General features: G+C 42.2%; 1 protein-coding gene across 1 annotated transcript; it reads right to left on the bottom strand.

Moving 5' to 3' along the window:
- Positions 1 to 242: 242 nt before the first annotated feature.
- Positions 243 to 12,343, bottom strand: MED17 (mediator complex subunit 17). The gene is made up of 12 exons (XM_086481726.1): positions 12,112 to 12,343; positions 11,622 to 11,788; positions 11,047 to 11,266; positions 9,507 to 9,643; positions 9,322 to 9,406; positions 8,053 to 8,205; positions 7,088 to 7,218; positions 5,854 to 6,038; positions 5,155 to 5,292; positions 4,084 to 4,201; positions 2,618 to 2,777; positions 243 to 759 (listed from the first exon to the last, which is right to left on the bottom strand). The coding sequence occupies exons 1-12, from the start codon at positions 12,341 to 12,343 to the stop codon at positions 554 to 556; spliced, it is 1,932 nt and encodes a 643-aa protein (XP_086337852.1). The 3' UTR covers positions 243 to 553.
- Between the last annotated feature and the right edge of the window lie 92 nt (positions 12,344 to 12,435).

Below are 12,435 nucleotides of genomic sequence, written 5' to 3'. Positions count from 1 at the left end.
AGTGAAGGCTGTTCCTTGATTCTTAAGTTTTGTTTAGCCTTAATTCTCGACAAGGGAGCTCTGCTTCTCCTCTGTTGTCCCACTTCTCACCAAACGAGCCCATTAGATTCCACAAGGATAGCCAAGGCGTATTGCTAGCACAATGCAAATCTAGTAACCTCCATCTTTCGGAAATACTTGCAAAGATCTATTGAGAAAAAGTAGGGGCATGAGGAGAAAGGGAATGACTCTGAGCAGACACCTTTCATGTAGCCAAGGACAACTGAATTTAATTTTACAAAAGAAAAAGACATTAATTACTCAGCTATACTACTCTAGCTAGAGCAATCTGCAAAGATACAGCTGGCAGAAACTTTTTCAAAAAGTTGTATCTTACATGTCATTGAAAAAAGTTCTGTTACAAACACTACAACGGACGTATCTGTACACAGGAAATAAATTTGGTTTTGCTTTCTTGCATTGCCCCATAGGTCCCATTTCCCTTTGTGGCACAGGCAGTGATGGTTCACAGCACAGCGATGATTCAAACCCCCACGGAGAGGCTGATGGATTATTAGCACGGAGTCAGGGCAGCCATGAGGAGTTCCATCTTATACACAAAGTTACGCCCTTCCATTTTATTCCACTGCACTTCCTTGAATGGCCCACGAAGATGATTCCACTTGTTGTCTTGCAGAACATCACCTTTGGGGAGATCTTTGCACTGACTCCGTGGAAACTGAACCATAACTTTGCTGCCACTTTCCGGACCATTACGTACTGTGATGAACAGAGAGTTTTATGAGCATTTTTACAGTGCAGGAATTCCTCATATTAACTATTCTTCTCGTGTATGCGATACATTACTCCTCAATTCCAAACATGCTGAAAGCAAACAAGAGAAATTATCCTACTTCTTTTTTTTTCCCCCTAAAATTTTATCTTTGAATTTTCTCTCTTGTCTCCCACTTTTCTATGATTTTGTTGCTTTAGCACTGCATGTTCTTAGCTACAGCGAACCAGATAAACATCTGACAGAACACCCACACTTACACCTTACAAATGCATTTGGTTTTCCCTAATGATGCCAGGAAGAGCTCATTCTTACCTTGGATGTATTCCCCACCGTTCTGTGGAATCATGTGATCAAAAAGATACTGTTCTTAATGAATTTATCTCAAACGGACAGGAATGAAGTCAGTCAGCGTGGCTGTTCCTTTTAATCACAAAATTCTGCAATATTGGTGGAGGGGCGGTGGTGTTCTAGTGCCTTGGACGGGTTTTCGTGTTTTGACGTTGGGGGGTGGTGGTTGTTAGTTTTTTTAAATAAGCAGTTAGGGAGATAACACTTAGCTTTCCCCTCACCTACCAAGCTAGCCTTCTACAAAGAGATGACTATATGCTACTGACTGAATAGAATTTCTCCTTCATAAATTCATGATGACTATTCCCCATCACCTTCTTAATAAGTTTGGAAACTGCTTCTGGGACTGTCATTTTGTCTTATCTTCCCAGTAACTGCAATGAGGCTGACCAGACTGTAGCTCCCGAAGTTCTTCTTCTTGAATATAGGATATGGTATCTGCCTTCTTCCAGTCCTCAGGAGCCCTTGCTGATCACTGCAACCTTTCAAAGATGATCAAGAGTGGCCTTACGATGACATCAGCCAGCACGTTCGGCACTCGTGGATATATCCCACGTGGTCCCATGGACTTCCGTATGTCTAGTTTGTTCAAACATTCTCTAACTTGATCATCCTCTACTGAGGGTAAGCCTTTGCTCCAAAATTCCCCATGCGTTGCGGGGACCTGGGATTCCTGAAGGCCAGTCTTAAGACCAAAGCAAAAAAGGCACTGAATACCGTGACCTGTGCCACCAGCTCCTCTCCCCATTTAACAGCTGGCCCACATTTTCACTATTCATCCTTTTGCTGCTAACATACCTGTTGAAACTCTTTTGCCCTGTACATCCCCACCAGATTCAACTTCAGATGGGCTTTAGCTTTCCTATCCCCATCGCTGCATGCTTGGACAGTCTCTCTGTCTTCCTCCCAGGTCAACTGATCCTGCTTATAATCTCTCGCAGCTTCCTCTCTATGTCATGAGTTTAGTCACGAGCTCCCTGTTCATCCACACAGATCTTCTGTCACCTTTGTACAACTTCCTGCACATAGGAATGACCACTCTTGAGCTTGAAAGAGGTGATCCTTCAAAATAAACAATGAACCAGCTCTCTTGGACCCCTCTTCTCTCCACCCCATAGGATGGTATCCCACAGGATTCTTCCAAGAGGATCCCTGAAGAGACCAAACTCTGTTCTCTAAGTCCAGAGTTGTGATCCTGTTGTTTGCCTTGTTCCCTTCTCTCAGGACCTTAATGGTTTCTGTAATCTGCTTTTTCTGTGCTAATTCTAAGAAATATTTTCAAACCTGTGTAAATTAGATCAGGTTTCTATTAACTGGCTGGGCAAAGCATTGACTCTATTTAAGTGTCAATTCCATACACAAAAAGAGATTGTTTCTACAATATTTTGCTATAAATTGACATTATTCTGCAGGTCTAGAGACCATCTCAGAAGCCTGTAGAATTTGCTTAAGAATTTTAAGTTTTTCCACACATTTGCAGTAAGAAAACAGTACCTGAAATAGCATAGTCTCCATTTGGTGATGCTACAGTTATTGCTGATGCATTGCCAATACTCTCCACTGGCCCCAGACCAACATGATTACTGAAACTCAGCACGTGCCATCCCATAACTTTTGCAAGCTGCTGAACTGCATGTACTTGGTGCTGTGACATCTGAAAGATAAGAGGTTTGTCTTCTGTTCAGTATTTGCACACCACAGAAATAATTGCTTACTGGTTTTACCAAGCTTTTTGTTCTTCTGCTGTAGTGTAGTTATTTATAAAAATAAGACCTTGTCTTGTAAGTTATCTAGTTTCACAGGAACTTTTTTTTTTTTTTTTAACATATATGCTGTAAGTGCTAGTAGAGCTGCTTGTTATTTGAATTTAGACTGGTTCCTTTGCAGTCAGAGAAGACCACTGATTAAGCACACTATGCAGTTAGATGATTTTTTCATAGGTATATGGGCTTATGCATTTTATTTAGGTATTGCTTTCCATTTACAAAAACCTTTATTTAGGTCTCAAGAACTAATTCAAGTGATACAAACATGACTTTGAAATAATTTTTTCTCTGAATGGAAATGAGACCTCTGCTATAAAATATATAAAATCTGTGAGAGTAATAACATAGCAAACTCGGAAAAAAAAAGTTGAGATCTGAGATGCGTGATTACCTCCATTAATGCTCAAGTACAAGCATTGAGCTTTAACAGCTCAAAAGTTTAAATAATAATGTTTTTCTGTATCAAGACTTAACACTTGTAACAAGGAAGGATCTAGCACTGTTCAGCAGTTCTCTGTGAACAAGTCTGAAAACACTGACCAAAAAGAGATACCCTCAGCAGAATCTGTTGCAACTTGCTTACTGTCATGGAGTTTCGTGTAACTGCAACAGGCCAACCACTGTTACAGACCTGTATTTTGACTATTTATAATGCAGAGTAGGAAGACTGTCACTTCTGAATGAAACCAGCAGCTTGCTCTAAGCAATTAAGAAAACACAGTTAATTCAAGTATCAGCTGATTTAGTAATGGCTGATGCAAAGTGAACACTAACAAGACAATGTTGTAATGACAGTAATTGTGGGCTCATTAAGATCTCTGCTCTAGATAGGACTTGGTTACAGTAGGTTTCATATATTGGATACCTTATTGTCTGCTGTGACTCACACTGACTTGTTCTGAAGTAAGCAAAAACCTTGGTGCTCCCATAATGAGTAGCATAAAGAAATGTATTTTAAATGGGAGGGAAAAGTTATTATTACTACTGACCTTAGTAAAAACTGGCATTATATTTTAGTAGAAGTTGCTAAAGTCACTATAGAAACATACTGAAAAATTCAGCCATCCACCTTCCTATTTTCACTCTCTTTATTTGAAGTTTTCTAACATTTTCTACATAGATAAAGGTGAGTTTCTAACAACTTCTGTTTCCCAAACACTACAAGAAAGGGAAGAATAACATGTATGAGTCTACCTGAGATAAAAGGAAATCCTGCAGTTCTTGCTCTTGATGGGACAAAGTAATAACTCTTCCATCTCTATGCACAACTCTGATCTGTTCAACTCCAATGTTCAGCTGTAGTTGAATGGATCTTTGAAGATAAGATGCATATTTATTCAAAATGCATTAAAATACTTAAGAAAACAGGAAACCCTCCCACTCGTTGACAAGAACTCATCAGATGAGGATGGTGCCAAGCCTATGGAATACGACAGCAACTCCAAACTCCGCAACAGCTCCCTCTATACTGCAGGAGACATACTCTGTGGCACGTCCCCAGATCTGGTCCAGTGTTTGTTCAGGTCAAGGAACCTCCCGAGGTGCCTCACAGCTCCCTGCCTGCTGCTGTGCCCAAGTTTCCTTCCAGCGGTGCAGGGGAAAATGGTGTGTATTCAGGGCCTGTTCTAGGCTACCGCCAGGCCGTGGGCAGCCTAGGGGCTCTGGAACGGAGAGTGCAAACTGCACCAGTGACCACAGCCTGCTCCACTCTGCGGGCACAGCCAGAGAGGGTAGAAAACACAGCGGGGTCATCCACTGTCAACCCCTTAGCTCGTTCACTGCTGGTCAGCATGCAGACCTTCGTTTCCAGAACATGACATCCCTTATTTCGATGACACTGTGCATAACTAATAGCACGAATTACACAAGTTCCACATTTCTGTACCTAGGCAACCAAGCCAGGACTGAGTACTGACTAGCTCTCCCTGACCAGACTGGAAGTTTGGAATCCAGCATGTACAAAGATAGCTGAATAAAAGTATCTCTATCCAAAGTAAATCCCCCCTTAAACGGCCACTTTCACCTCCAATTCCTTCTTTGAAAGGAAACTGTGCCAGTTAATGACTTACAAAGTCTCTTCACTGAAGTATAAAGTGAGTAAAGAGTTTTCTTAGGGTGGCTGTTTCCGCCCCCCCCAGCAAAACAGTCACACACAAATAACGGGCTCCTACTTGTCTGCCTGAATGGAATCTTAACCTATAAAACACAACTTGAATACACTCTGACATTGCTGCATGCTTCTACAACTAGAATTTTCATACTTACTTGCATATCTGTTCATATCCTTGAGAAGTTATTAGAACTTTAACACTGGATTCATAAACATCATTTATATTGGACCAGTGGGCCTGAATCTGAGGATCCTCAATACGACTAGCCAGACTGTCAATGGTTCGAGCCGTTCTAGGAAATAAAGACATATTCCACACACAATAATCCAGACAGTTTGTACTGTTATCTTCCTTAAAGGAAATGAGTAGGTTATTAGTTTGGGGTTGGTACTTTTTGTGCTACACAAAAAAAAAAAAAAAAAAAAAAGCCAAATTTAACAGAACCCTGTGGATCACAGTTCTACACCAGCACCATTCTGGTGCTACTTAATTGTTTACCCAGGACATTCACAGCAGTATTAAAGTCGTATTACTCAGTATCAGCTACTGCACAGCAAGGAATACTAAAAAAGATTTATGCAGTTTAAGGACAGTAGGGACAATTATCAGCAGCCTATGTCATAACTGTCACAGTTCTTGACAAAATCTGATTTTTTTCTTTTTGTTTTTTACTAGCTGAGTGTTGTTTGCTCATGTTTCACAGTATGTTATCAGTTCTTAGCACTTAAAAATAAAGACTATTTTAACAGTGAAGGAAGAAGTAGCTGGTTTTAAGAACACTGAAAAAAGATAACTGCATTCTACATAATGGTACATTTCATCGTAACTTCAACAAGAATAGCTTGTGACCCACCTGCGTCTCAAAAAGATATGTTTTGCCTGCTTTATTATCTTTTCCAGAAGTCCTTCATTCGACTGTAAAGAACTGATATCATTTTTATCAAAAGCCTGGGGTCCTGCAAGTCTCATTCTCTTATGGCCAAAAGGCGCACTAGCTGGATGTGGCATCACTGTTGAGCTCAGGGTTTGCTTGTGGCACTGCAACAAACAACAGATGTTATAAAAGGAAGTGATCAAATAACGTATCTGCAAGAAATATTATGTACACCACAGTGTGCCGCTTCACATCGGGTTTTGTAAGCGTATGTACTTTCAAAGGGTGCAACTCTTCTACTTTATAAGCCTGAGAGCACTTTAAAGCCAGCTTTACACTCATGCTTTGCCTCCCCTGTTCGTGCAGGTCTTTCAAACCTTATAGAAAGTGATTTTTAAAACAAAGGTGCTGGCTAAAAAAAATTTCGTAGTATGGCACTAGCTCCTACTAGTAAGTCTGTCTTGTATACATCTCTGGAGCAGACAGAATGGTCAAATAAAAATAAAGGAAGCATTTTAGAGATAAAATTGAGGTATAAAAAGATTTAGCAACCTGTTCAAAGTCAAGAAAGGAAATTCACAGCAGAGCTGGGCACTGAGCCAAAGCTTCACGAAACCTAGTTCAGTGTTTAAAACACGGGACTATTCCACACAACGGCATGACTTGCAGAGCCACGCGCTAAGGAGACGAACACTCCCTGGAACACGGTTCCACCACCGCTTAGACATCTAAAATCTCCTCAACAGACACAACCTTAACCTTCTACCCCATGTCCTTCTGCTAGACTATACGAGAATCTAACACACTGAAACAGAGAAGGAGACCTCAAAAGACGCAAAGTTATTATGGTAATTGATAGTTCTTTCTTCATGTCAGTACGGTCTGAACAGAGGCTCACTTAAAGTACTTGACAAGCGCTAATCAGCCACAAAGGAAAAGGGGAGACTGACGAGCTGTACGGAAAAACCTTGCACGGGTTTTCTGAAGCGAGCAGCCGGGCCTGAGGTTCAGTGAGGAACTAGCATTCCATGAAAGCACCAACGGGCACTGCCCAGCCACCCACACACGCTGGAGCTGAGCGGTAGGTCGCTCAGAAAGGGTAGAAAGGGACTGGCCTCTAGTGGCACTCTGCTGTTACAACAGTGCTGCACGCTACCGCAGAAGACAAACTAGAGCCCAAAAGCTCTTCAGTACTTGACCATAAATGCATTACCTCTCTGATCAGTTGATGCAAATTATGTTCCAGTACATAGAGATGATCCTCTGGATTCTGTTTTTCAGAAGCAGACTTTTGTGATTTTTTGTCGTTGGAAGAGTGACACAGAGAAATCGACAACTGCAAACCTGTACAAAGCAGAGTGAAAAAAAATTTGGACAATGACAAGTTTCAAGGAGGCTACTGAGAGCTGCTTTTCGTCATGTTTTATAGTCAGTAGTTTAACAACCAGTATCTGCTGTGGATGTATCAGAGAAAAATCAAAGAGTGATGTCGGGGAGCACAGCACCACAGGCAACCAAAGCTTGCTACTCACAAAGCGTTGACAGACCAACTATTAACTCACCGGGTGCATTTCACACCAGTTTCTATGACTGAATCCCACACAAGAAGAAGAGTCCCCAGGATTCCTTCCCCAAAGAAGGAACGATTTACCACCATATAAATTTTAAGCAATCCAGAAACATATTCTTCACGTGATATAATCAGTTGTGTACCCCTTGTAAGAACAGAGGATTCCCCAGCCGACTCTGGGGACATCTTCATGCCCACTGAAGAGTATTAGCTTCCGTCCTCCTGAAGACCCATTCAGTCAAGTCTTAAATTTCAGCTGCATGCGATCCAGGCACAGCTCCAAACTGCAACGTGCACACAGCAATACAGCCCACAGCTTTGAGGGCCACTGACAAAGCACACGATCACAAAGAAAAACAATCCAAAATCCACACAATAAAATCTGAGTACATTTGAAACTAAAGTGCATTAGTCGAATGTTTCTAGAATTAGCAAAGAAAAATTCAAATTCTGGAAAATTCTGTTTTTCAAAAATCTTTAAAAAAACTACAAGATTGCTTTTTTTTTTCCCCCAAGAATAGAGCGTTAAAAAAGGTCACATCACTCAGAATTTCAGTTCATGTTCAAGCAAATAACTGTAGGTTAAGACGTCTGAACAAGTTTTCTACCTGGGAAAGGCTGGGAGATTATCTGATTTTTCACAACAATGTGAGGAATTTGTGATTTAATTTGAACAGCTTCTCGTGACAGCTGGGCAAAAATTTCTTTACATAAAAGAACATTCTGTGCAGTCTCCAACTTTGTCTGCCAGTGTGGAGAACCTGAAAAACACAAACCAACATCTGCAGAAGGAAAGAGTAAAGAGAAGCTACCTTTTTGTTCAGATACCAGATACTGTGCAGCAGCAGCTATGAGTAACCACCGAGATAAGGCAATCAATATCTTCTATCCAAATTAAGTATTTTCAGAATTTTATCTCAGTTAAGCACTTCAAAATAACAATGATGTGTTTTACTTCGGTTTTACATATGTGTATATTGTGAACTGCAACTCCCTTGGGGAACTGCCTATTACGTTCCCAGGACTTTGGTGAACGCTGCTTCCAAACCTCTGCTTCTGGAGGTGCAATTCTCTTTCAATGGTACTTCCAGCTTTAGTAAACTCACTCTATAATGAGCCACCAAAAATGTTAAGTTCATGTACATGCTTTCACGGGATTTATAGGTACAAACTTCGTGGGAGATTCTGGTCTGAGTACGCTCACAAGCTCTATACTGTACCCTGAATTCCGTACGAAACATCTACACAGTACAACATCCTGTGTACGTTCGAGACAGCACTTCAAGCACCTGGGTCACAGACCACAGTGAAATAAAATCCTACCAGTTCTTTTTAATCCTGAAGAGTATAAGATGAACTTTTAATCCCAAAGTTTTACAGCTCCACATACTGGCACACATCAAATGAATCAATCTACTATCTGCCAGGTGAGCTGTTGGCAATTAACACACATGCTGCTGCCAGCACAGTTTCAGATCCAGAGAAAACGAGCCACAGAAAAAAACAGTGAATTTTGGGCAAAGTTAAGAGTGAACAGTCATTCAGCTCAGTTGAACTAATGGGATGTAACTGGCTGAAACACAATACCGTGGTTCACTTTCGGTTATGTGCTCAAACTCTTAATGACTAACAAATACTTAAAATACAATCCTTGGAATTTTGTTTCGGAAACTGAGTAAATACATATGAAAACCTGAAGGAGTATGCATTGAAAGCATCATGCTCCCAAGCAGCACCTCAACCAAAAACTTCCGTTTAAATAAGAATATTCTTGTTCACTCTTCTTTCAAGCTATATGCTAAAAATTACAAATAAACATCACATCCAAACCCATTTCTTGAGAACAGGCTCAAAACACAACATATAGGTAGCTATACCTGGTTTTGATTTTGGCATTGGTCTTTTAAAGAGATTGACTGTCCCAAGGTCCCCAATGTCTGGAGCTTGTTTTTGAATAGAAACCTAGGTGAAAGAGAACGTGACTTGATGTTTGTTCTTTGTTGCAATCACACAAATACCAAAACAAAACCCACGCTGCATTATTGAAGTTTCTCTGGCAAACCTTGATATAGGCTGATCCCTCTAAATCACTTGGAATTTGAACATCCAAAGGACAGTAATCCTCAGGTATCTTTTTATCCAGGTCAATGTCAGTGTTCTTTATCACCTCAAACGTGCCATGATGGAGAAAAAGGGAGCCTAGGAAAGGAAGGACAAAGACGTACACACTATATACAAAGCATCTTCTGCAAATCATGAAGCACAAACCTCTGTTTTGGAAGAATATGTATTTCTCAGTCACCAAACCTCCATAGTTGTGCTTGATTCAAATTTCTTAATGATTTCTTGAAAAAGCAGGTAAATTAGAAAGCTCATTTTAGCACATCAGCATCTCAGTCCTCCAGTGTGTGATATGCAGTATTTCACAGTAAGTTAGCAAGTAGTATTTAATAATTATGGATAAAACCAACAGTGTTTCAAAATGTTATCAGTAGATGCAGGGAAGGAGAAAGAAAAAAAAAAAAAAAAAAAAGGTGGTATTTGGTTAAAACAAGAGAAAAAAGTTAACTGCCCCAAGTTTTGCAAGCAAGTAGCTTAAGGTGCTACACCCTTACTGATTTAAAGAATGCTGGTGGTGTTTGGCTTGCAGTCTGAAAACTATGACAACGTTCTGTCTGTAAAAAACAGCCGTTCAGGCAGTCATTCAGGTGGGACTGATAAAAGCAGATGTGCACATCTGTCCTAGCTGCATCCCTTCTCTTACATCCAGGGCATGGTTCACTTAGTTTAGGATAAATCACCTAAAAAGAGACATATCCTGGGTTACGTCTACAGCTTCTTCACAAACACAAGATGAATAACTCCAAATCTGTCCTTCCCCTCCTTCACTGACGACAAGAGGAGCCCAGTATAACCAGTTACCAGTTCAGATACCTGCTTTGTATCCACATCTTAAGTTCCGTGAGATTCTCTATTCGCGCTCTCACTGCGTAACTGGCTCTAGACCTCTGGGCTGGTTACCCTCTCTTACTGTAACCCATGACACATTCTCAGTGTCGCTTCTCACAAGCGCAGGAATAATCGATATAATAAATCTCTCTTCGACAACGTTCTTTAGTCACGTGGTTTAGTTGTAAGTAGTCCTGGAGGAGCACAGTTAGACGTGAAGATCCTTATGAGTCCCTTCCAACTCGTGATGTTGTACGACTCTACAATCTTTGCTCAGAAGAAAATGCAACACTCCTCAATTTTTTTTTGAATGTTTTACAGCACAAACATAGATAAAAGCCAAAGATTTACCAGGTCTACCTGTCAATGGATCAATGACATTGTCAATACAGCATTGCTCCCATAGAGCAATCTTTACTAGATTCCTACAGTTAGCCTTTAAAATCAGTTTCTAGGTTGAGGACGGCATAGTATTCTTCCTGCTAATAAAACAAGTTTCCTGCTTTTATAATCCTGGCTCATAATTACAATAAACTCTTATTAAATTGTATTATTTATCATTAGAGATATATCAGCTGTTTTTCCTGTTAAGAAAAATAATCATAAAGTGTAAGTATCCATTCTTGAGCAAAACAAAAGACCCCACTGTTTACCTGCACTTCTGTAGCTCAGATCGCCAAGAATTTTGTCTCCCACTTTTCTCAGCTTCCAGTGTTGTCTCAGTCTTAGCAATTCAGAGTTGAAGTCTCTTTGTCGCTTGTTTTCCTGGCTTTCTGCCACGGATTTGGATAATCTTTCTGCACCTTTCAACAGTATCTGAGCTGCTCCAGCTAATGACTTCTTTTTGGAAATCAACTGTAGAAACTGAGGGTTCTAGTAACAAAGAGAAAAAGCTGCTTGCACCTTAACTCCCAAATAATTACTATTAGTGGAAACTGACAGTGACTTATAACTTGTTTTTGCTGGATGTTCAGTAACTTATTTAGAATTACTTTCACGCCAGCATTACACAGCCACAAGCAGCGTTTTGACTTAGAGCTTCACCAAAGAGGCCTTTGAAATTAGCCTCGCCTCCCATTCTCTCATCTCCCCGGCCCACAAAGCACTGTACCCGCAGGATGCAATGAACATTTTACGAAGGCTTGTACCTGTCACGCGTGAAAGAAACCCAGTGAAATAAAATGTTTAGTATCAAGCCACACAACCTACACGGATAGGTACAACATACCTGTTTTGGAGGAAGGGGATCCTGCACAACTGGGTCTAGAGTCATGAATTTTTTATCCTTGACAATACTGAGAACATCGTACAACACACACATCTCAGTCAAGGCGCTTCTTAGGTTGTTCCTCACGGAATCCCAAGGCCAGAGGGACGGCTGAAACTTTACCAGCCCTAAAAACAAAATAAGGGAAAACAAAGGATTGTAAAAAGATATGGTGCAAAGCTCCTTCCTAAACCCCAGGGAAATCACAGCGGTGTGCAACACAACAGAACAGCATGATATCCGGATCGACCCTTTTCCACTCCACCGCTGCCGTTTGCTGGGACTCGGTCACGAATATCCCGCCCCGCCCCACCGCCAACCGCGGGAGCGGATCCGCGGGGGAAGGGAGGGCAAGCCAGGCCCAAGCGCCCGCGGGGCTGCAGGCCGGGGACAGCCGCAGCCCGCCGAGAGCTCCGGCTCCGGGCCCAGCCGCGGGCCCGCCGCCCCTCACCTTCCTCATCCTCCGCCTCGCCCGGCTCGGCCCAGGCGCGGCCCGCCGAACCCGGCTCGTCCTCCTCGGAGCCGGAGCCCTGGCTGAAGTCGATGCGCTGCGCCAGGCGCGCCAGGTTCTGGGACATGGAGAGCGGCTGGAGGTAGGTCTCGCTGCCATCCAGCCCCACCTCCTGCACCTGCTTCTCGCACGCCGACTCGATGCTGATGCGCACCGCCGGCACGCCCGCCATCTTGGCGCGACCTCCGACCGCGGCTGCCCGGCGCGCGCGCGCCCCCCGCGCCGCTACGGGTGCCGGGCGGGGGCGGGGCCAGCGCTGGGCGG

The sequence above is a fragment of the Leptosomus discolor genome, chromosome 1 (genome assembly GCF_034619465.1).
Source record: "Leptosomus discolor isolate bLepDis1 chromosome 1, bLepDis1.hap2, whole genome shotgun sequence".
NCBI classification, from domain to species: Eukaryota; Metazoa; Chordata; class Aves; order Leptosomiformes; family Leptosomidae; genus Leptosomus; species Leptosomus discolor.
Note: the sequence above shows the minus strand (reverse complement) of the source record. Positions and strands in the feature narration are given on the sequence as shown.